The 25,694-nt window shown below is 40.9% G+C and overlaps 1 protein-coding gene across 1 annotated transcript in view; it reads left to right on the plus strand.

Annotated features, from left to right (window-relative positions):
• The window catches only part of LOC309568236 (IgGFc-binding protein-like), a gene marked incomplete at its 5' end in the record, with an annotated part of 108,679 nt that overhangs the window by 67,023 nt on the left and 15,962 nt on the right, over positions 1–25,694 (plus strand). The window contains 9 exons of the mRNA XM_082273901.1: positions 242–812; positions 1,514–2,106; positions 7,244–7,808; positions 9,676–10,256; positions 11,483–12,053; positions 14,787–14,986; positions 17,453–17,594; positions 20,404–20,735; positions 23,531–24,101. Coding sequence (XP_082130027.1) covers positions 242–812; positions 1,514–2,106; positions 7,244–7,808; positions 9,676–10,256; positions 11,483–12,053; positions 14,787–14,986; positions 17,453–17,594; positions 20,404–20,735; positions 23,531–24,101 — 4,126 coding nt within the window. The remainder of the gene's footprint in view (positions 1–241; positions 813–1,513; positions 2,107–7,243; positions 7,809–9,675; positions 10,257–11,482; positions 12,054–14,786; positions 14,987–17,452; positions 17,595–20,403; positions 20,736–23,530; positions 24,102–25,694) is intronic.

The raw sequence follows: 25,694 nt of genomic DNA on the forward strand, positions 1-25,694 counted from the left end.
ACAGCCTGCTTGGTGTTTGTTCTAATGGATTCCGAACGGCACATAGCTGTAGTTCGGATCCCGGAGCCTTGGTTGACCGAACCATCAGACGTTGCGATCTGCAAGCTGACCCACTAGAAACAGAGGAGTGTCGGGAGAGTGTAAAACTATGTTTAATTGTATGAACATGAGTGTTGGGGTTTTGCAAGCATCCATTGTTCCTTCTTTGGACATAGTAATTTCATGAATGTTCTCTTTATAGGTCAATGGTGAACTGACCAATCTGCCGCTCACTCTTGCTGATGGAAGGCTGAAAATATACCAGAGTGGATTGACAGCCATAGCCGAAGCTCAGAATGGTCTAATCCTTAGTTATGACTGGAACTGGTTAGCTACCGTGACCATTCCTAGTAGTTATTACAACGCAACTTCTGGACTGTGCGGCAACTTCAACCAGGATCCAAATGATGACCAGAGAGGTCCTAACGGGGCATCAATATCTTCAATCACAGACTGGATAAGAGAATGGAAAGAAGATGACCCGGATCTTTTCTGCTTTGATGTCTGTCCTGGGCACTGTACAAATTGTAATGAGGAGAATAAGGCTCAGTATAGAGGTGATGATCAGTGTGGCATCCTTCTCAGAAAGGACGGTCCATTCAGAGACTGCATCAAAAAAGTTAATCCAGAAAAGGTCTTTGATGCATGTCTTTTTGATGTCTGTATGAACGATGGAGCGAAGATAATTCTGTGTCAAGCTTTGGATACTTATGTCAAGATGTGCTTAAATAAAGGTGTTAAGGTTTATGATTGGAGGACAGCTACTGATTGCCGTAAGTAAAGCTCAATTTTCTGTTTCTGGGACATTATTATAATTACTGCAGTGTTACTTTCTCCATTGTTTCTTTATATAGTATGAAAATTAGGAGGGTAAGTGGGACCTCAAACTCCCCAGTTAAAGAGGTACTCACTAAGGGAAAGGGGAATGGGAATAGCAAGTATACTGGATTTTTGGGTATCGATAGCTTATTAAATTGATATATCTCAAATAACTTAGTTAAAAAGGTATAGCTTTAACAAATTTATTTGAGATATATCAATTTAATAAGCTATCGGTACCCAAAAATCCAGTATACTTGCTATTCCCATTCCCCTTTCCCTTAGTGAGTACCTCTTTAACTGGGGAGTTTGAGGTCCCACTTACCCTCCTAATTTTCATATTGACATTTTTCTGGAAGTTGGTACCATTATTCTATATACTACTATAGGCATCCAATACTATCTTTATATACTGTATTTTCTGGCGTATAAGACTACTTTTGAACCTCAAAATAATCCCCCAAAAATGGGAGGTCGTCTTATACGCCGAGTATAATATCTCCAAGGTAACCTAAGTATAAGCATTACCAGTAGATCATGTAATAGGGGGGGTCGTCTTATACGCCCAGTCGTCTTATACGCCGGAAAATACGGTAGTATATTAGGAAAAAAAGCTTTTTTTGCAATGATTAACCCATTTTTGTTTATCTTTCAGCAATGGTATGTAACATTGAGAACAGTCATTACAACGCCTGTGGAAATGCCTGTCCAGCTACTTGCTCTGACAAAAACACCCCATCCACATGCAGAAAATCCTGTGTAGAGACCTGTGAGTGCAATGAAGGAATGATCCTTAGTGGGAATAAGTGTGTACCTGTTTCGAGCTGTGGCTGCACCCACAACGGGCGATATTATGAGCCTAACCAGTCCTGGTATGATGAGAAATGTAGCACACTTTGCCAGTGTGAGTCCGGTCTCGGAAAGGTGGTTTGCCAACCAAACAAATGCAAAACGACTGAGACCTGCACAGTGGTCAATGGAATACGAGGCTGTCATCCCAATGCATTTTCAACCTGCACAACCCATGGAGATCCTCATCACGAAACATTTGATAAAAAGAGATTTTCGTTTATGGGCGCTTGCATCTACCAGTTAGTAAATGTAACCGATCCATCCTTGACCCACTTCTCCGTCATTGTTGAAAATGAAAAGCGTGGTAATGCAGCTGTGTCCTTCACCAAAAGTGTGACCTTGCAACTGGACAACCACACCATGACCATGAGTAGAGACCATCCACAACAGATTATGGTATGGAATACCTATTCACGGTATAGTTTTAATAAATAGATGTAAACACTTTGAGTATACTGGATAATGGAGAAAATCAGAACGCTTTAAGAGTTTTAATACTTTGGGTGTGTTTGTTCTTTCTGACATTTTTGTAAAATGGAGGTTAAAGGCACTGGATGCAAAAGCTGTTTTGCTTTGCCATGCAGGGTAAAATATATTATGTAGAGTGCAATGGTTGGGTAGCTCTCAAACTTTACTTGGTATTAAATAGGCACTTCAGATGAAATCAAGAAGTATAGGAGAAGTAGAAGCTCCACAATGGTTGGGTAGCTCTCAAACAGTACATGGTATTAAAGGTACACTTCCATTGAAATCAAGGAAGTGTAGGGGAAGTGGAACCTCCACAATGGTTGGGTAGCTCTCAAATATTGTGAGAGCAAGTACCTCTTTCAAAGAAAGGTGTACTCCCCGTGCCTAGGAATAAGTGCTTTAAATATAAATTAGTAACAAGTGTGTATATGTAGCAGCAGCAGTAGTGTGAAATCGGTATAAATTGAAGAAAAATAGTCCTAAAAAATAGGGCTATCTACCGCGCTTGCTAAGATAATAAAACATAAAATTGTGCAATTATTTAAAATACAAATATATGTGCAAATGTGCAAAATTATGTGCCAATCCAATATCAAATTCCTACAAATCCATACATAAATTAATTCAAGTCCATCTTATATTACAAAGATAAATATATAATTATATGTGAATATCAAAAATATAAAAAATATAAAAAAATATATACAAAATTCCGTGATAGTTCTTTTCCTAAAAAACTTTTGTGCAGGTGCTTTCATAAAACTCAAACGGTGACTGATAAAAGTGCAGGTGCTAGATGCCTTCTTCCCATGCAGCAATTTATAAAATGGGTAACTTACCAGATGTAGTGGGTCTCATATACCTTACAGCACTGAGACCAATCAAGCTTGAATGGCAAGTTCCCTTTAAGGTCCTCCTATGCTGCTAATGATTTTTCCTTCCTCGCAGTTCACAAGGCAGCTCGTGGTGTCAATATGAAAAGAAGGTAAAGGCTCCAGATAGTGTAATATTGTATATCGAAGTTTATTCCCAAAATAGTGATATGACAGAGTTTCAGCAGGATCCGGCAAGGATCGATCGCAGTACTGTCCGTGACAATCAGTGAAACCATGCAGAGTGGCGAGCGGAGGTAAATCCGGCTTGTGTTCCATTGGGTCACGTTGTGCGGTCCACATGCTGACGCGTTTCGTCACATCCGGATTTCACTATTTTGGGAATAAACTTCGATATACAATATTACACTATCTGGAGCCTTTACCTTCTTTTCATATTGACACCACGAGCTGCCTTGTGAACTGCGAGGAAGGAAAAATCATTAGCAGCATAGGAGGACCTTAAAGGGAACTTGCCATTCAAGCTTGATTGGTCTCAGTGCTGTAAGGTATATGAGACCCACTACATCTGGTAAGTTACCCATTTTATAAATTGCTGCATGGGAAGAAGGCATCTGGCACCTGCACTTTTATCGGTCACCGTTTGAGTTTTATGAAAGCACCTGCACAAAAGTTTTTTAGGAAAAGAACTATCACGGAATTTTGGATATATTTTTTTATATTTTTTTATATTTTTGATATTCACATATAATTACATATTTATCTTTGTAATATAAGATGGACTTGAATTAATTTATGTATGGATTTGTAGGAATTTGATATTGGATTGGCACATAATTTTGCACATTTGCACATATATTTGTATTTTAAATAATTGCACAATTTTATGTTTTATTATCTTAGCAAGCGCGGTAGATAGCCCTATTTTTTAGGACTATTTTTCTTCAGCTCTCAAATATTACATGGTATTAAGAGGCACTTCAGATGAAATCAAGAAGTGTAGGGGAAGTAGAACCTCCATAATGGTTGGGTACCTCTCAAATATTACATGGTATTAAGAGGCACTTTGAATGAAATTAACGAAGTGTAGGGGAAGTAGAACCTCCATAATGGTTGGGTAGCTCTCAAATATTACATGGTATTAAGAGGCACTTCAGATGAAATCAAGAAGTGTAGGGGAAGTAGAACCTCCATAATGGTTGGGTAGCTCTCAAATATTACATGGTATTAAGAGGCACTTTGGATGAAATTAACGAAGTGTAGGGGAAGTAGAACCTCCATAATGGTTGGGTAGCTCTCAAATATTACATGGTATTAAGAGGCACTTCAGATGAAATCAAGAAGTGTAGGGGAAGTAGAACCTCCATAATGGTTGGGTAGCTCTCAAATATTACATGGTATTAAGAGGCACTTTGGATGAAATTAACGAAGTGTAGGGGAAGTAGAAATTCCACAATGGTTGTGTAGCTCTCAAACATTAAATGGTATTAAAGAGGCACTTCTGATGAAATCAAGGAAGTGTAGAGGAAGTAGAACCTCCACAATGGCTAGGTAGCTCTCAAACATTACACGATATTAAAGAGGCATTTTCTATGAAATCAGGAACGTGTAGGGGAAAGTAGGAGCTCCACAATGGTTGGGTAGCTCTCAAACATTACATGGTATTAAAGAGGCATTTTTTATGAAATCAGGGAAGTGTAGGGGAAAGTAGGAGCTCCACAATGGTTGGGTAGCTCTCAAACATTACATGATATTAAAGAGGCATTTTTATGAAATCAGGGAAGTGTAGGGGGAAGTAGGAGCTCCACAATGGTTGGATATCTCTCAAATATTACATGGTATTAAAGAGGCACTTCAGATGAAATCAAGGAAGTGTAGGGAAAGTAAAAGCTCCACACCAATAATTTTGAAGTCCAAAAAACTATTTACTTCATCATAAAGGTCCAGGATACTTAACGATGAAAAAAAATACTTGTGAACTCCATAAAAATAGTGGCACACCTTCTTTAATTCTTGATTTCTGAAGTTTTTCCAGTTCCAAAGATATGCCAGAGTACATTCATAGATTAAGGTGCTGCGTCTGGTTGATCATTCTGCAACAAATATAATAATTGCAGTTGTGGCTGCTGGTGTGGGGGAAGTGCTGCCCACATTATTATAACAACAAAAAAAAGCTAATATGCAAAACCCACAAACAACCACCAACATGGCTAAATTAAGTGTGCAAGTGAATAATTTTGGTCTCCAAATTCACACGCACCCCATATATAGTTCCAAGTTTGCGGTGGAGTTCCCCTAAATTCCGTACCAGACCCTAAGGGCCTGTTATAGATTAGGAGGGGGACCCACGCCATTTTTCTTTACATTTTGGAATGGGGTTCCCCTAAATTCCATACCAGACCCTAAGGGCCTGTTATAGATTAGGAGGGGGACCCACGCCATTTTTTTTTACATTTTGGAATGGGGTTCGCCTAAATTCCATACCAGGCCCTAAGGGCCTGTTATAGATTAGGAGGGGGACCCACGCCATTTTTCTTTACATTTTGGCATGGGGTTCCCCTAAATTCCATACCAGACCCTAAGGGCCTGTTATAGATTAGGGGGGGGACCCACGCCATTTTTCTTTACATTTTGGCATGGGGTTCCCCTAAATTCCATACCAGACCCTAAGGGCCTGTTATAGATTAGGAGGGGGACCCACGCCATTTTTCTTTACATTTTGGCATGGGGTTCCCCTAAATTCCATACCAGACCCTAAGGGCCTGTTATAGATTAGGAGGGGGACCCACGCCATTTTTCTTTACATTTTGGCATGGGGTTCCCCTAAATTCCATACCAGACCCTAAGGGCCTGTTATAGATTAGGAGGGGGACCCACGCCATTTTTCTTTACATTTTGGCATGGGGTTCCCCTAAATTCCATACCAGACCCTAAGGGCCTGTTATAGATTAGGAGGGGGACCCACGCCATTTTTCTTTACATTTTGGCATGGGGTTCCCCTAAATTCCATACCAGACCCTAAGGGCCTGTTATTGATTAGCAGGGGGACCCACGCCATTTTGTTTTTTACATTTTGGCATGAGGTTCCCCTAAATTCCATACCAGACTCTAAGGGCCTGTTATTGATTAGCAGGGGGACCCACGCCATTTTTTTTTTACATTTTGGAATGGGGTTCCCCTAAATTCCATACCAGACCCTAAGGGCCTGTTATAGATTAGGAGGGGGACCCACGCCATTTTTTTTTTACATTTTGGAATGGGGTTCCCCTAAATTCCATACCAGACCCTAAGGGCCTGTTATAGATTAGGAGGGGGACCCACACCATTTTTCTTTACATTTTGGCATGGGGTTCCCCTAAATTCCATACCAGACCCTAAGGGCCTGTTATTGATTAGCAGGGGGACCCACACCATTTTATTTTTTTACATTTTAGCATGGGGTTCCCCTAAATTCCATACCAGACCCTAAGGGCCTGTTATTGATTAGCAGGGGGACCCACGCCATTTTGTTTTTTACATTTTGGCATGGGGTTCCCCTAAATTCCATACCAGACCCTAAGGGCCTGTTATTGATTAGGAGGGGGACCTGACGCTGTTTATTTTCTGAATTTTCTATAGATTGCATTCATCTGATAAATCATTGGTTGTTAGGGACGCGGCTGCCAGTTTCCTGGCCTGCTCCTTAATATTCAGCTATTCTTCACACCAAATTCCAATTAGTCGATCATTATTCAACTGATCCAAATTAGAATCATTCTGAAAATTTAGAATACGTTAGAAAATTAACAAACAAATCAAAATGAAATGAAACGAAACTAACCTAAACAAATTCAGAAACGAATTAATGAAGCACAATTAGTAACTGTTCTGCACATGTCTAACTGGGAGTGCTGATTGGCACTTGCAAGCTGCTAGCAGGCTTCGGCAAGCTTTCACCAAGCTTCAGGAAGTTCTGAAACCTGCTGGCAGCTTGTTTAAAATAACAATCAACACTCCCATTAAGTTCTGTTTTCAACATTTACAAACTGGAACTAAATGGTACTTAAAAAGCTTCAACAAAGCTTGTTGAAAACTCTACAAATACTTTGTAGAAGAATTACTGTTATTTTTACAGTAATTTAGAATATTATTTAAAAAATTAATCCTATTTACCTGCCTTTCTCTTTTATGCTAAACATTCTTATTTTAACTTTAACAAGCTATAACTTGTGTTTATCATGAAATTTTCTTAGGTTGATGGCATATTGAAGGACTTGCCCTATTTTCATGAACCAACAGGAACGAGAGCCTACTTCTCAGGGGCTCTTACTAACCTACAAACACGTTTTGGCATGAATTTAAGTTATGGTAGTTGGAATTATGTACGTGTGACCTTGCCAAGCACCTACACAGGTGCCGTTAATGGTCTTTGTGGAAACAACAATGGAAATCCATCTGATGACTTTGTCCAAAGAGATGGGGTAACAGCCAAAACTACAAAGGAATTTGGAGACCACTGGAAAGTTGGAGAGTTTGCTGGGTGTAATGATGAATGCGCTGACTGTTCACAGTGCAAAGATGAACAAAGAGAGGTCTACAAGAGCAACCAGTATTGTGGCCTTCTCATAAAGTCTGATGGACCATTTAGGGAATGTCATGCCTCCATTGACCCAAAACCTTTCTTCGATGACTGTGTGTTTGATGCATGTGAATACAAAGGTCTCCAGTCTGTTATCTGTGACATCATGGCTTCCTATGTTTTTGAGTGTCAAAGGAATGGATCCACAATTAAGGATTGGAGAACACCATCTTTCTGTGGTAAGTCGCTTTATAGAAATACGAACACTACTGTTTCCATTTTTTGAGAAGGACATGAGTATGCAACATCTCTTTTCCAAGAAATGGAACTTGCTCACCATTCAAACTGCCCTATAGCCACCAGTCACTGTTAAAGCATGAATCAATCTAGTAGATCCTTGAACTTGGTCTTGCTACCTGTTTTGGTATCCCGGTATGGTTTTCTTGTGTGCTGTGGGCTATGTCAAGAACAGCTTTCCTGTAGCTTCCTCTTCCCTGGCAGGAAGTTTTTTAAAGCATTGTGGACTTTGCTAATAGCTCAATATTGAGTAATGACCCTGAGCATGGTGTTTAGAGACAAAAAAGGATACATCCATTAAAGGAACCAGAAAGTTCCCAACTTTCAAAATTATATTGTTTTCCTAAATAATTTCCCAAACACAGCACCCACAGCCAGGCAAAAATAATTGTCCACACACAGTCTAGGAATTTTGTTTTTTGGTGTTTATTTTGGGAAAAAGGGAATTAGATAGGGATTGGGGGTACATGAGATGCCCGAAAACTGAAGAAACCTGTAAAAAAATGAATGAGGAACCATGAGAGTCTCTGGCTGCTATAGTCCAACTGAACTATGCTGAACACCAGTGGGAGTAATGGTGCAGCTGGAATAAAGTTCCAAAAGTCAGTACCGAAGAGTCATGTTCTGGCTGTATTGCATGGCACCAGGCTGCTCTGGTATCGTAAAGATATGATAGGGTGCTCCTATTTTGCACTGCAATAAAGCTGTCCCCTTTGGTCCCAGATATGTCCGGTATTGCACCACATTGTCCTCTTAGTTGCTTTGGGTGTGATGGCTGGTGTGTATTCACTCTGTCCATTTAAGTAGATCCTAGCATCCAAAAAGCTGCTGCACTGGCTTCTTTGCTTAACAGGCTGCTTCTGGCTTTGCTTAAAGTCTGCAGCTAGGCCTAGCTTAGACAATGGCTGAGTAATATCCTGAAGCTTCTTTCCTCTCTTTCTCGTTGCTCTGTTTCCCACTGCAGCCTCTGTCCCTCCACCTACTATGTTCTGGAAATATCCAGAGAGTTCCAGAAGACAGAGGGAGGTAACAGAGCAACAGCTTTTGAAGCAATGCACAGCCTTCTAAACAAAATTAACACATGTTTCTCTGCCTACTAATTTTACCTACACTACCAACAATGTGGGTGCTACACATGCAGCATTTTTAAACAACCTTTGAACCAGGTGGAACACCATGCTGTTTTGTCCAAGAACATAAAATGCTGTGTGCTGCATACACATGTTTGTATTTGGCTAATTAAAGATCATATTTAATATGCCTGTACCTTTGACCCCAGAAACCTGTTTGCTGGGTATATTAGATGAAATAACATGGTCTAGATATCACAAGATAATGCTTAGAAAAACATTGTTTTTGGCAAGGAAAACAATCACAGTTAAGTGGATTCCCCTGCTGTTAAGAACTGGATAAGAGCGGTAAATCACATTTTACCATTTGAAAAAGTATTGTATATGCATAGAGGATGCTCAACGAAATATAATAAAATTTGGGATAATTGGTGTCAATCAACATTAACCAATGGTTGAATATAAGGAGATAACCAAGAGGATATAGAGGGATGCACATAGTATGATGAGGAAATAAATCTATGATTGCAATGGAGCAAGGGGTTGGGGTACATCAGGACAACGGCGATCAATTAAGCTAAAGGGATATACCTTGGCATAAAGAGATTATGAATACTAAGTAAACAGATAATTATTTGCATATTGTATAATTTTTTTTATTTCTATATTGTTTTGTCCCTTTGTTGAAAGGACGTTTGGAATGTTCGTTTCATTTACACCTCACATTTTTCCTTCTCAGAAATGACCTGCCCTCCAAACAGTCACTATGAGCTCCTCGGAAATGGTTGTCCTGCCACCTGCTTTGGTCTGACTGCTTCACCATCTTGTGTGCCGTCTTATACTGAAGGATGCTACTGTGACAATGGCTTCATTCGCAGTGGTGGGGACTGTGTGTCAATGGCAAAATGTGGCTGTGTCTTTGGGAACACCTACTACAAAGCAGGGCAAGAGTTCTACTCTGACAGTCTTTGCCAGAGGAAATGTACATGTGGTGCCAATGGTATAACCACCTGCCAGGACAGCCCCTGTGGAGCCAACACTGAGTGCAAAGTGGTGGATGGAGTCCTAGGATGCCATCCTAAAGAGTTTGGACAGTGTGTAGCTTGGGGAGATCCACATTTCATCACTCCAGATAGGCTATATTATTCATTCCAGGGCACCTGCACCTATGTACTTTTGAGGTTGAAGAGAGATAATGTTGACTTTGAAGTGATTGTGGACAATGAACCATATGGCAATGTGGCAGTCACCAAATCAGTCACAGTGAGAGTTGGAAATTACAACATTCGATTGGAGAGAGGAAGAACTTGGAGTTCATTGGTGAGTATATTAGTTCAATTTCAAATATATTTCTTTTAATTAAACCACAATTGCAACTAGGAGAATTTTGCTCAGCATATTGCAAAGACTTTAACCACTTGCCGACTGCCTAACGACGATTTACGTCGGCAGTCAGCCCCTCACAGGCAAAGCGACGTATGTCTACTTCGCTAGCCTGTGAGGGTCTAGCGAGCGAGCGTGCGCCGCTGGAGGCGCGCTCTCGCTCGCTCACAGACCCCCCCCGCGCGAGTGACCGGCGGACCCGATGTCCGCCGGTCACTCACGATCGTCGGTTACAGCGGGAGAAAGGCAGGCGGCTAATGGAAACACAGCCGCCTGTCATTCTCCCCTGTGTAACAGCACAGATCATATGGTCCTGCTATGCAGGACCGTAGATCTGTGCTGTTACACACACAGCCACATCCAATCACAGTAGGAATCACGCCCCTAGGGACACACTTAGCCCCTCCCTCTAAAATAAAGTTAACCCCTTCCCTGCCAGTGTCATTTTTACAGTAACAGTGCATATGTATAGCACTGATTACTGTAGTAATGTCACTGGTAACCCCAAAAGTGTCAAAAATGTCAGTCAAGGGTCCGATGTGTCCGCCGCAATGTCGCAGTCCCGCAAAAAAAATTGCAGATCGCCGCCATTACTCGTTAAAAAAAAAAAACAATAAAAATCACAAAAATCTTTCCCTTAGTTAGTAAACGCAATAACTTTTGCGCAAACCATTCAAAATACGCTTTTTGCGATTTTTTTTACCAAACATATGTAGCAGAAAACAAATTGGCCTAAAATGTTAAACAATTTTGATTTTTACATTTTTTGGGGAATTTCATATAAAAAAATGTGAAAAATATTGTTATTTTTGCAAAATTGTCGCTCTTTTTTGTTTATAGCGCAAAAAGTAAAAATCGCACAGGTGATCAAATACCACCAAAAGAAAGCTCTGTTTGTGGGAAAAAAAAGACGTCAATTTAATTTTTGTACAGCGTCGCACGACCGCGCAATTGTCCGTTAAATTAACGCAGTACCGAATCGCAAAATAGGCCCTGGTCAGGAAGGGGGTAAAATCTTCCGGGGCTTAAGTGGTTAAAGGGCATGCATATTTTCCTTCTAAGTAGTCCAAACGTACCCACATTTTGGATCTTGCACATACAGTAAGGTGGCACTTCAGACTTAGCTTGTTTTGCTAATTTTGTAACAATCATGTTTTTTTTAGATCAATGGAGAGAGATACAATCTTCCTATCCGCTCCCAAAGAAGGGAGTTTTGGATAAACCAACAAGGCAACAACATCTTCGTTCAGACTAAAGACGGGTGTACAGTCATGTTTGATCAACAGTATTTTGTTTCAGTCTGGATACCGAGCACCTACTCTGGTTTCACTGAAGGCCTCTGCGGAAATTTTAACAACAATTCTCAGGATGAATTCCGCCTTCAAAATGGCAAACTCGTTACTGACGCAGCAGTATTCGGAGAGTCCTGGGTAGTAGCGAGAAATGGAAATGACTGCAAAGGATGTTCTGGTGATCAGTGTCCAAAGTGTGATGAGGCTGGCTCCGCTATGGCCAAATCCCCCACTAAGTGTGGAATGATTGCGGATCCTGAAGGTCCATTTAAAGACTGTCACCGTCTGGTCCAACCGGCTACCTATGTCAACAGCTGCGTCTATGACATCTGTAATGGACGTGGTGGTCAGGAGGCCTTGTGTGCCAACCTCCAGGCCTACACAGCATTGTGTCAAGCAAAAGAAGGCAAAATTGAAGCTTGGAGGAACCTAACAAGCTGCCGTGAGTTTTTTTTTTTTACTTTAAATTAAACTTACCAAGCCTTGGAATCGATTTCTACTACAAACCATTTCTTTGATATCCAAAATCTTGCATTGTGTTAATTTTAGCTTGCATTTAAAGGTACTGTTTGAGCAGTTCTTTTTTTTTTCCACTGCTGTGCACAGGGTCAAAATAAGTCAAGGCCAAGGGTTTGCAAAACTGAAGAGAAAAAGGGGATTGTAGAAGGTGTGTGTGTGTGTGTGTGGAAACCAACCAGCCCTTAGTTTGTTTTACTTACCCACCAGTCTGCTAACAAACTAAAAGTGCCTGTCTAACATAATAGGTTAAAAACAGGGGTTTAGTTAACACACATTTGCAAATGCATGTATAAGCTGCAGGCCACTCCACGACACTCTGTGTATCCTGCAGTCCTAACACTTCCTAACACTACTTGGTCTGAGTGTCTCCTGAGTGTCTCCAACATGGAAGTACATGAATGCTGATGGATGGATGGAAAACAGCTGAGCATGAAGATGGCCCAATCCTCCCCCAACCTGCTTCCATTCATGACTGGTATTGAAAAACGAATGGCCATATGATGGCCATAGGGTGCAAACTGAAAATTGACCAGCTGGAAAACACACACCCCCATCCCAGTAGTAAAGGCAAATTGGGACTTTATATGAGACACCAGCCTGTAAAGCAAGCGTCTCAATCCCTGTTAACATATACAATTTGGGCAGTGTTTGTAGATCTTCCAGTGCTGCTAAGATGTCTGTGACACATTGTCTTATTATAAAAGGTTCCAGGATGTTGTATTGGCAGCCTGCGCAATCTGGTTGGGTCATCATGGTTGCTGTCTATGAACGGTTTGGACATTTTTGTTGGTGGAAGAGTGTAGTGTACCTTCATCTCACCCACTCTCGGTCTGAACACATAGGACCTTTTTGTTCAACAGTTCATCCTGAGCACCTTGTCATCAGTTCCAGTTGATACAAAGAGGGCAAGCTAAACCCCTTCATGCTCTACACCCTTGCCTTGCATGGATATGACATCTGTTCTTCCTAATGGGATAAAAGATGAAGGTCCCCGGAGTCCCACATCAAAACAATACCCTCTGTGTGTGAACAAGTGGAGGCTTCAGCCTGGACCATAGCCAGGCCATGCCCATAATGTGTTTCACTTCACCCACTGGAGCTTACCCATGAGTAAGCTCCAGTGGGCAGAGTGAAACATGTTGGGAGCGTGGCCTGGTGGAATGTCCAGCCTGAGACTGCCACTTGTTCATGATGTGTGGCTTCTGGGACCTTCAGCTCTTATCTATCATTGTCTGAAGCATGAGCGAACTCCTTTCCCACCAGCACTCACAGCAGCAGGCACAGGACTACACTTCCTTGCAGCCCCGAGTGGCTTTTATACACACCATGACTTCCTAATGAGATACTAGAGTCAACTGGGGTAGAAGCTAGTGCTGTTAAAGACTGTGGGCCTGGGGGGGGGGAGGGGTAAGTATAAATCCATAACTGGCTAAGGAACAGTATTGTGTCTAATTGATTAGCAGTACCCTTAACCTGTTGTGGAAGTGATCTGTGTTGGATTCTTTGCAAGGATCACAAGCATGGACATTCTATGTCCTCCTTGCTCTTGTGTAGGCTTCTCTCTTATGAGTTATTGGGAGTAGGGATGATCGAACGGTTGGGGTCGACCATCGGTTCGACCCGAACATTGGGTGTTCGAAATTCGGCCGAATTCCAAACCTTTTCGGAGTTCGGAATTCGGCCACCAGAACCACCCAAAATACAATAGGACAGGAACTGGGATTTAAAAGACCATGATTGGCCCAGAAACATCAGTAAAATGTGATTGGAGTGACTACGGGGTCCAGAGCCCAATGAGGAGTGAATACGCCCCCCATACGCCCCCCAGTATATAACATAGCCCCGCCAAATCTCTAGCACTGTAATACAGAGGCTGTGGAAGAGAGTGGAAGCATTTGTGTTGCTCCAGTGTCATTTTACAATAATTAGTGTGAGGAAAGGGATATGCAGTGTAGTTAGGGTACTATATACCAATATAGTTAGATTCAAAAATCTAGTTTTTGTAGGGATAGCTTTAGGTGTCAGGGTGACCGTAGTGTAGTTTAGGGTGACCTGACTGTGCCATGTCAGGGTGACCGTAGTGTAGTTTAGGGTGACCTGACTCTGCCATGCCAGGGTGACCCCACTATGCAGATTCTGGGTTAGGGGTATATATATATATATATATATATATATATATATATATATATATATATATATATATCAAAAATGACAATTTTTAAGAACTTTTTTTTGCCTGATTCATAGTCCCTGGGGCATGACCCAGAACCCTAGGCACTTTTTAGGTGCATTTATTGGTTTTTAGGGCTTCAAAATTGTGTTTTTTGATTCCAGAAGTTCAGGTCCCATTGATTTCAATGGGGTTCTGGAATCCGAACTGAACTTTTAGGAAATTCGGGTGTTCTGGTCGAACTGAACTTTTCAAAAGTTCGATCATCCCTAATTGGGAGTCCACTCTCAGTTGATGGTACAGGCACTTAAAAAGTCAGCTAGGCTTTGGGTCACAAACCATTAAAGGAATTTATTATATAAGTAGATATCAGGGAATTATTCTGGTGTTACTCAAAATATACACATACAGTATACTGCCATGATTTCAACTTTAGCAATATTTGAATAAATCAGTCATTTTCTTCACTTTCTTATTATGCCGCAGCACTTACCTGTCCACCCAACAGCCATTACAGCCCATGTACCCAATCCTGTAAATTCACCTGCCATGGAATTCTGGAACGCAGCTCTTGCAGTCAGACATGTTTCGAGGGATGTGAGTGTGATTCTGGCTACGTCTTTGATGGAGAAAATTGTGTTACCCTTGACCAATGTGGCTGCATCCATAACGGAAGATATCTCAAGGTGAGAACAGAAAGTTGCACAATAACCTTAAAGGGTAACTTTTGTGGGGGGGACAAAAAATCAGCAAATAAAGAAAAAACAATATAGCGTATACAATTGCGACACAAATCATATTGTAATTGAACGTTATAAAAAATGACCTTTCCTTTTCAATCTGCAGCTGTTGTAATTTTCTGAAAATGCAATGCAATATGGCCGCCTGGAGCTGTTCTGTACACAGAATGTATACTGACCACACTGCCAGAAACATAATTTCCTGCTTGTGGGATTGGCTCACCAATTTTCCCAGAAGTCTGCACTAAGATACAAGTCAGATTTCTGGCATCCCCTGCAATACAAATGTCATTTTTGGTGAGATAATCCCAATAGGAACACATCTAAAGGGATGCAGGCCCAGCAGATTTCCTCATTAGAGCCCTGCAGCTGCCACAGCTGATATATAATTATGAAACCACTCCCATTAGACCCACTAAGCACAGAGGAACAAACAATGATTTCTTCAGAATAACAAAAGGTAGAAATCTGCAACAAAGTTTGTTACAATCCCTGCAATGTACAGAGATCACCCAGAGGGGAATGTTTTTTTCTCAACAAAAGTAGAGTTGCGCTTTAAGGATTATTAATGCAATACTAAAAACACCCAAAAAAACTAGGGTGTAGAAAACTCACGTAACCACTTCTGGACCGGAAGGTTTTACCCCCTTAATGACCAGGCCATTTTTTGCGATTCGGCACTGCGTTACTTTAACTGACAATTGCGCAGTCGTGCGACGCTGTACCCAAATAAAACTTATGTTATTTTTTTCCCACAAATAGAATTTTCTTTTGGTGTTATTTGATCACCTGTGCGGTTTTTATTTTTTAACAAAACAAATCATCAATCAAATCATTTATCATAAACAAAAAAAGAGCGACAATTTAAAAAAAAAATAAAATATATATATATATATATATATATATATATATATATATATATTTTACTTTCTGCTATAAAACACAGCCAATAAAAATTTTTTGAAAAAATCTAATGTTTTCATCAATTTAGGCCAACATGTATTGTGTTACATATTTTTGGTAGAAAAGAAAACTTAATAAGTTATAATTATTTGGTTTGTGCAAAAGTTATCGCGTCTACAAACAATGCAATATTTTTATGGAATTTTTGGCATACATTAAAACCCCTTCACCCCCAGTATTAATCCCTTCCCTGCCAGTGTCATTTATACAGTAACAGTGCATATTATTTAGCACTGATTACTGTAGTAATGTCACTGATCCCCAAAAAGTGTCAAAAATGTCAGTTAGGGGTCCGATCTGTCCACCGCAATGTCGCAGTCCCGCTAAAAATCACAGATCGCCACCATTAATAACAAAAAATAAATAAAAAGTCCAAAAATCTATCCCATAGTTTGTAAGCGCTATAACTTTTGTGCAAACCAATTAAAATACGTTTTTTGGGATTTTTTTACCAAAAATATGTAGCAGAATACAAATTGGCCTAAAATGATAAAAACATTTGATTTTTAAAAAATAAATAAATTTGGGAATGTTTTATAGCAGAAAGTAAAAAATATTGGTGTTTTTTTAACCACTTTACCACCGGAGGATTTTGCTGTCTTACGTCTGGGCCACTTTTTGCGATTCGGCACTGTGCGATTTTAACTGACAATTGCGCGGTCGTGCGACGCTGTACCCAAACAAAATTTACGTCCTTTTTTTCCCACAAACAGAGCTTTCTTTTGGTGGTATTTGATCACCTGTGCGATTTTTACTTTTTGTGCTATAAACAAAAAAAAGCATTTATTTTGAAAAAATAACACTATTTTTAACATTTTTTTACATGAAATTCCCCCCCAAAAAAATTTAAAAATCAAAATTTTTTTAAATTTTTGGCCAATTTGTTTTCTGCTACCTATGTTTGGTAAAAAAAATCACAATAAACGTATTTTGATTGGTTTGCGCAAAAGTTATTGCGTTTACTAACTAAGGGAAAGATTTTTGTCATTTTTGGTGTTTTTTTGTTTTTTAACGCGTAATGGCGGCGATCTGCGATTTTTTTTGTGGGACTGCAACATTGCGGCGGACAGATCGGACCCTTGACTGACATTTTTTACACTTTTGTGTTGCACCCAAATTGTTGTTTCCCATCAATTGTTAGTTAAAATAACGCAGTTCCGAATTGCAAAAAATGGCCTGGTCATTAAGGGGGTAAAACCTTCCGGAGCTGAAGTGGTTCATAAAAACTGCAGAGGTGATCAAACACCACAAAGCTCTATTTGTGGGAAAGAAAAGACATCAATTTTATTTGGGTGCAGCGCAGCACAACTGCGCAACTGTCAGTTAAATTAACACCGTATTGCAAAAAATGGCCTGGTCATGAAGGGGGGTAAACCTTCCATGGCAGAAGAGGTTAATGCCTACAGTAGATCTTGAGTAACCTGGTTTATTTCCCTACTGTCCCCACAGTTCAATGAATCCATACTTAATGAGAACTGCACCCAGGAATGTACTTGTGATCCATCCGGACAGGTCATCTGCTTTAATAGGACATGTGCCAATGACGAGAACTGTCAGCTTCTGGATGGAATAAGGTCTTGTGTCAGCACAAGTAAGTATAAACATGTCTACCTTCACCCAAAAGTCGCATCCCCCCAATTCGGCTGACAGCCGTTTTGCACAGCCACGTTAGGCCTTTCAGCCCGGTCCTTCCACACACCATCTCATTGTGGACATCAGTGGCATCTGAAGACCCGGTCCTGAGCTTCCAGGATTCTCCCTTTGCACCAGGTCTTCATAACTTCGCATGGTCTTGGCACCTTCCATGCCCCATCATCTGGTTGGCCAATTGGTGTTGACCCCTCCATGCCCATGAGGATGCAGTTTGGTATTGTAGCCTGTTTTCTACTTAACTTTTTTTTTCTTATTAACTGGCTTTTCCAACAATAAACTACAAATCTTCAATCTTTGGCATTTTTGACTGTTGTGGTTTTCCACCTTATTATCGAATCCATTGAGCGTTGTTCCCCCAGGTTGTTTTTTACCCAAAAGTAGTAAGTCAGATTTGGGTGGGTGGCTGCTTAGCTTAATGTCCTTAAGCCCTGTACACACGCACCGATTGCCAGCCGAACGATCGGCCGTCTTTTGTCCAGTGTTGTTGTGTTGGTTGAAATGTGCTCTAGACTGCACACGAATTTTGTCAGCAAACAACAACCAACTTCAGAAGTGATGTCATGTGATGGTTAACTTTCTGTGTGTTTTTTCTTCTCTGAGCATGCCCAGTCTTGCTCATCTGATGTTTGTCGGCCGAAATCTGTACTGACTGACGAACAATCGGCCGTTGTGGTGACGGCCAACAAAAATTTTATAGCATGCACACCAGATTTTGTTCGGCCGAAAAGTCGCAGTCGGTTGTCGGAATCATCATACTAACAAGCCGACAATCGGCCGAGCAGACGTTGGCCGAACATTTACGGCCGACAATCGGTACGTGTGTACGGGCCTTAAGTCTGCTTGTCTTTAGCAAACTGTTTGTGGGCTTTCTTGTTCATCATTTTTAGAAGAGGCTTCCTTCTGGGATGACAGCCATGCAGACCAATTTGATGCAGTGTGCGGCGTATGGTCGGAGCACTGACAGGCTGCTCCCCCACCCCTTCAACCTCTGCAGCAATGCTGGCAGCACTCACACATCTATTTCCCAAAGACAACCTCTGGATATGACGCTGAGCACGTGCACTCAACTTCTTTGGTGGACCATGGTGAGGCCTGTTCTGAGTGGAACCTGTCCTGTAAACCGCTGTATGGCCTTGGTCACCGTGCTGCAGCTCAGTTTCAGGGTCTTGCCAATCTTCTTATAGCCTAGGCCATCTTTATGTAGTGCAACAGTTCTTTTTTTCTGATCCTCGGAGAGTTCTTTGCCATGAGGTGCCATGTTGAACTTCCAGTGACCAGTATGAGAGAGTGAGAGCGATAACAACATAGTACAACAACTGTTCTACATTCACACCTGAGACCTTTTAACACTAACGAGTCACATGACACCGGGGAGGGAAAATGGCTAATTGGGCCCAATTTGGACATTGTCACTTAGTTATTTTGAGGGGACAGCAAATTTACACTGTTATACAAGCTGTACACTCACTACTTTACATTGTAGCAAAGTCTCATTTCTTCAGTGTTGTCACATGAAAAGATAGAATAAAATATTAAAAAAAATGTAAGGGGTGGGGTGTGCTCACTTTTGACAGATACTGTATATCTATCTATCTATCTATCTATCTATCTATCTATCTATCTATCTATCTATCTATCTATCTATCTATCTATCTATCTATCTATCTATCTATCTATCTATCTATCTATCTATCTATCTATCTATCTAGATCTATTATAGATAGATAGATAGATAGATAGATAGATAGATAGATAGATAGATAGATAGATAGATAGATAGATAGATAGATAGATAGATAGATAGATAGATAGATAGATAGATAGATAGATAGATAGATAGATAGATAGATAGATAAAAAGATCAATGGTCATTGCTCAAGGAACCACTAGCAACCGATAGATAGATAGATAGATAGATAGATAGATAGATAGATAGATAGATAGATAGATAGATAGATAGATAGATAGATAGATAGATAGATAGATAGATAGATAGATAGACAGATAGATAGGTAGATAGATATAGATATATATACCTATATATATATATATATATATATATATATATATATATATATATATATATATATATATATATATCCATATATATCCATATATATATATACACAGTATCTGTCAAAAGTGAGCACACCCCACCCCTTACATTATACATATATATATATATATAGAGAGAGATAGATAGATATATCTATACCTATGTATATATATATATATATATATATATTTATATATCTATATATATCTATATCTATATATATATATATATATATATATATATATAGATATATATATATATATATATATAGATATATATATATACAGATATATATATATACAGTATCTGTCAAAAGTGAGCACATCCCACCCCTTACATTTTATATATATATATATGAGGGCTGTTGGGTTAAAAAAAAACGTCAAAATATTCATACACAGTAGATAATAGTTATATTTAGTTAGCAAATTTTTGGGAATTAAGCCATTCTTAAGAAAGATCTGATGGAGCAAATTATCACAATACCATTGTACAATATTTATATGCTTGGGAAATGGAAAGGGACACCCGAGAGCCCCATGTGAAGCTGGAATGAATGGTCTGTCCGGTCTTACTGCAGCCGCACCGTTTCCGAAAACGCAATATTTGCTGATTCTTTTCCTTGCACTTGTTCTCTGAAGTTTCTTAATAACCTGAGATATGTTAATCATTTTGTTTTATTGTTTTTCAGATCCTTGCAAATTCACGACCTGCCACCAGAAAGAGACCTGCCAAGTTCAAGACGACAAAGCGGTTTGCGTGCCAAATTATAAAGGCCTGTGCTGGGCCTGGGGTGACCCCCATTTCCGTAGTTTTGACGGATATGAATTTGACTTCCAGGGCACTTGCACCTATATTTTGGCTCAGCATATCGGATCCAACAGCTCTTCCCTGGAGCCATTTGAGATTTCCATCAAAAGTAACAACAGAGGGAACCAAGCGGCTTCTTTTGTCAAGTCGATGACATTGAAAATCTATGGGATGGAGATTTTAGTCCAACTTGGTGATTTCCCTACAATTCAAGTATGTGATTGAGATTTTTTATTTTTTCCCCACTTGTCGACCAGCCGCCGTGTATATACTGCAGCAAAGTGGCGCTATTGCGCGAAACGATGTACCTGTATGATGTTTCATTCAATACCAACTAGATGGCGCCGTTGCTGGAGCCGTAGATGGCACACTATATCGTGCCTCCAGCGGCGCAACAGCGCTATCTAGTGGTACGATCGCACCATGATTGGCTATCGGGGATGTCCACCAGCCACCCGCGATCATCCCCAGGAGAGGCAGAACGATGATCAGCCTATGTAAACATGGCAGATCCCCATTCTGCAAGGGGACGAGATGGAGATCATGTGTTCCTGCTCAGCAGGAACACGGATCCCTGTCTTTCCCCAATTAGTGAAAACCCCCACCCCCATAGTTAGTAAGCACCCCCTAGGGACACAATTAAAGTGGAGTTCCGCCTCCCCCCCTCCAAAACTTAAGAGTCAACAGCTAGACATACCGTAGCTGCTGACTTTTAATATTAGGACACTTACCTGTCCTGGAATCCAGTGATGTCGGCACCACAGCCAATGTTTTCATTGGCTGCTACCGCTGCCATTGCCGGTAAGGGAAACCGGCAGTGAAGCCTCGCGGCTTAATGGCTGGGTCCCTACTGCGCATGTGCGAAGGGTGCTGTGCTTGGTTACTCGCCTGGAAGCAGAGGGAGGAGGAGGAGGGGGCCGAACTTCTGATGTACCTCATCATGGCGAGGTCCATTGAAAGTGGGGAGGGGTACCGGTCAAAAACAGGTTCCCACTCTCCCCTCCCCCCCAAAAGGTGCCAAATGTGGCCCCGGAGGGGGGGAGGAGACAGATAAGCGGAAGTTCCACTTTTGAGTGGAACTCTGCTTTGACCCCTTGATCACCCACATTGTTAACCCCTTCCCTGCCAGTGTCATTATTACAGTAACTGCATATTTTTAGCTCTGATTACTGTAGTAATGTCACTGGTCCCCCCAAAAGTGTCAAAAATTTCAATTAGAGGTCCGATCTGTGCGCCGCAATGTCGCAGTCCCGCTATAAATCGCAGATCACCGCCATTACTAGTAAAAAAAAAAAAAAAAAAAAACACTAAAAATTACATAAATCTTTCCCGTAGTTTGTAGAGGCGATAACTTTTGCGCAAACCAATCAAAACACGCTTTTTGTGATTTTTTTTTTTTTTTACCAAAAATATGTAGCAGACAACAAATTGGCCTAAAATGTTTAAAAATTTAGATTTTTAAATTTTTTTTGGGGAATGTTATATAGCAGAATGTGAAAAATATATTTTTTTTTTTTATTCAGAACTGTCGCTCTTTTTTTGTTTATAGTGCAAAAAATAAAAATGGCAGAGCTGATCAAATACCACCAAAATAAATCTCTATTTGTGGGATCTGTCCGCCGCAATGTCGCAGTCCCGCTAAAAATCGCAGATCGCCGCCATTACTAGTAAAATAAATAAATAAAGAAAAATGACATAAATCTTTTCCCGTAGTTAGTAGAGGCAATAACTTTTGCGCAAACCAATCAAAATACGCTTATTGCGATTTTTTTTTCTTTAACAAAAATATGTAGCAGAGAACAAATTGGCCTAAAACGTTAAAAAAATTTGATTTTTAAATTTTTTGGGGGGGAATTTTATATAGCAGAATGTGAAAAATATTATTTTTTTTTAATTCAGAACTGTCGCTCTTTTTTTGTTTATAGCGCAAAAAATAAAAATTGCAGAGGTGATCAAAATACCACCAAAAAAAAGCTCTATTTGTGGGGAAAAAAAAGGACATACATTTTATTAGGGTACAGTGTTGCATGACTGCGCAATTGTCCGTTAAAGTAACGCAGTGCCGAATTGCAAAAAAATGGCCTGGTCATTAAGGGGGCAAATCCTTTCCGGTCTAGAAATGGAAAAAACGGTGCCCAATGCCAAATTTTAAAGCAAGTATAAATGACCCCCTAATCTCCCAAAAATATTTCACAGGAATTAGATATTATCCCTGAAAAGTACTTTGGCAGAGGTGGGGGACTTGAGTCACATGACTTGACTTAAGTCAGACTTATGTCACCAGTTTGAGGACTTGAGACTTGCTTGACTAAAATTAAAAAAAGACTCGACTTGACTTTGACTTGGTATTCATGACTTGAGACTTGACTTTGACTTGAGACATATGACTCGAAATTACTTTACTTTTTGAAGTTATTAAATATTTGCATTTTCTCAAGATGTGTTAGTCCCGGTTCACACTGGGGCGACCTGTGAGGCGACCTGGTCGCCTCACAGGTCGCCGCAGGTCGCCTCCCATAGGGAAGCTGCGCACCCGTTCTGATAGGAGCGACACAAGTCGCTCCGACTCAGAAAAAGGGTCCGGAGCTTCTTTGGGGCGACCAGGAGGCGACCGCCATAGACTTCAATGTTATGAAGTCCGTGGCGGCCGCTCCGAGGTAGCGGCGCGCTGCTCGCACCGCGACCTCGGAGGTCGTGGTGCGAAGTAGCCTCGCCCCAGTGTGAACGGGGGCTTAAAGCAATATTTTGACTTTGATTTGTGACTTGACCAAATAAATGACTTGACTTGCTTGACTTCTAGCAGGGACTCGACTTGACTTGCTTGCTTTTCGCCACAGTAACTTGGGACTTGCTTGAGACTTGAAGGTTAAGACTTGAGACTTGCACATGTGTGACTTACTCCCATGTCTGTACTTTGGTATACATTCATAAATTGTTCTGGTTGTGGCTTATTTATGACAAGTACGGTATATATTGTACTGTTGACTTACTTTGTCTTCTTTATGCAGGTCAATGGTGTACAGACAAATCTTCCAATTAGTCTCAAGGATGGGAAGTTAAATGTGAGTCAAAGCGGTTTAACCGCTATTATAAATATCGCTAACGGAATGGTTGTCACTTTTGATTGGAACTGGTACTGTACAGTAACTATTCCCAGTAGCTATTATAACTCTGTATCTGGACTGTGCGGAAACTTTAACGAGGATCCAAAAGATGATCAAAAAGCACTCAATGGAACAATAATAGGCTCCATCATAGATTGGGCTTCAGAGTGGAAGCTTTATGACCGAGATCCATTCTGTTTTGATTACTGTCCGGGTGAATGTCCAGTCTGTGAAGAGGAGAAGAAGCTCCAATATGGCAGCGAGAATGCTTGCGGCATGCTGTTTAAAAAGGATGGTCCTTTTAGAGAGTGCTCCAAGGAGGTCGACCCCAAGAAGTTTTTTAATGCCTGCCTATTTGACGTCTGTATGAATGATGGTGCACAAAGCATTCTATGTCAAGCTCTAGAGGCCTACTCAACCACCTGTTTAGGCAAAGGTCTTAAGATATACGACTGGAGGACACGCTCTGGCTGTCGTAAGTGTAGTGATTTTCTTTTTTATATATGTTTGCTGAAAACAATAAGAAATAAAAAATGTAGGGAATAACCTTCTGTCAGGGCCCAGATTGGAACCCAGGTCCTCGGTGGCTTCTGGCAGTCCTTCTTATTGCTGAGCTATCCAGCAGCTGGTATCTATGCATTCTAGATCTTTGTGGTGACCTAGACCTTGTCCAGTTTCCTGTCTCGTTCCTTGCCCAGCCTCCTGTGAACTCTGAACCTTTGGCCACTCCTTTGAACTTTCTATTTAAGCCTGATCTGGAAACTTCCTGATGACAGATTATTGTGCTTTCGCCAAGATCTAGCTTAGTGTGCTTCATCCTCCCGAATCTTCTACTTGTATACCGACCTCTAGCTACGTTCCAGGACTACGCCTCTGCTTGCTGCCATTTGCTCTTCACTGCTTGTGTACCGATCTTTGGCTAAGACTATGACTACTCTTCTGCTTGTTCCCTCACTTCGGCTGATCTCTTGTGTACCAGACCCTGCTTGTTGACCACGGTTGTGCTGCTTCCTGCGACCGGACTCTGAGCCTGACCCAGTAACCGTGACACCTTCATTGGGAAAATTAATTTATTTTGGGGTGCAAGCATTTGTGAAAATATTTCCTTAGTTAGGCATGGCTTTGAAATCATGCACTGCAACATATATTTGAAATAGACAGCAAAGTAAGGGCTCCGCTCCAAGGCTGACAATGTGAGCTCGCAGATGAACCAGCCGTGGGTGCCCAGGCCCACTTGAATGCATCTCACCCCAAAGCAATATGCCAGTATCAAAAAGAGAAAATGTTTTTAATGTATCTAAAGCAGTGGTATAACAATTGCCTAAGCAGTCCATGTGTCTGCTATGGGGCCTGGGGTAGGAAGGAGGCCCCATTAAGTACTATGTGAAGGAAAATTATGAAGTTTCCAGTATAAAGGGGCTGAGATCAGACCTCAAGACATCCCTAGTTACAAATCCCCCTCTATGCAATATGAAGCATTTGCTGATCCGTCCCAGTAGTGTAGATGCATTGCCCTCTGAATTTCTGCTACAGGATGAAATTAACCCCGTATGCCTAATTTAACTGAAATTCCACAGTGTCTTCTGGGCTAAAACCACTGAGAGTTAACACAGTTGACACTTACAGTCATTACAAAAATACTTAGCTGAGGGGAGTGGGCATCAAAACCTTTTATGGGGCCGCGTGATTCCTAGTTACACCCCTGATCTGAATTGGGAAGGAAATGTCCCGAGTGCCACACATCCAGGAAATCCTAGCAGTATTGGTAGTAAAAGCACCCTCAGTACAGACTCCATACAGACCATGCCTCCTGACGTGTTTTGCCCCACCCACTGGGTTTAGTCATGGAGGTGACTCCATGACTAAACCCCGTGGGCGCGGTTTAGGATGTGCAGCACCCAGAATGTTTATTTCCCTATGCTTGTAAATATTGGGTTGAGGAAGGCTCCTTCCCAACCTGCACTCCAGCCTGTTACCAGACTCAAATAGATAGGAGCCTGGAGTGGCACCCGTATTTTTGGTGTGGGTTGGCACCCCTGATTTGAAGCCAAAATTGTGTTCCTCTTTG

The sequence above is a fragment of the Pelophylax lessonae genome (genome assembly GCF_965119305.1).
Source record: "Pelophylax lessonae genome assembly, chromosome: 12".
Lineage (NCBI taxonomy): Eukaryota > Metazoa > Chordata > Amphibia > Anura > Ranidae > Pelophylax > Pelophylax lessonae.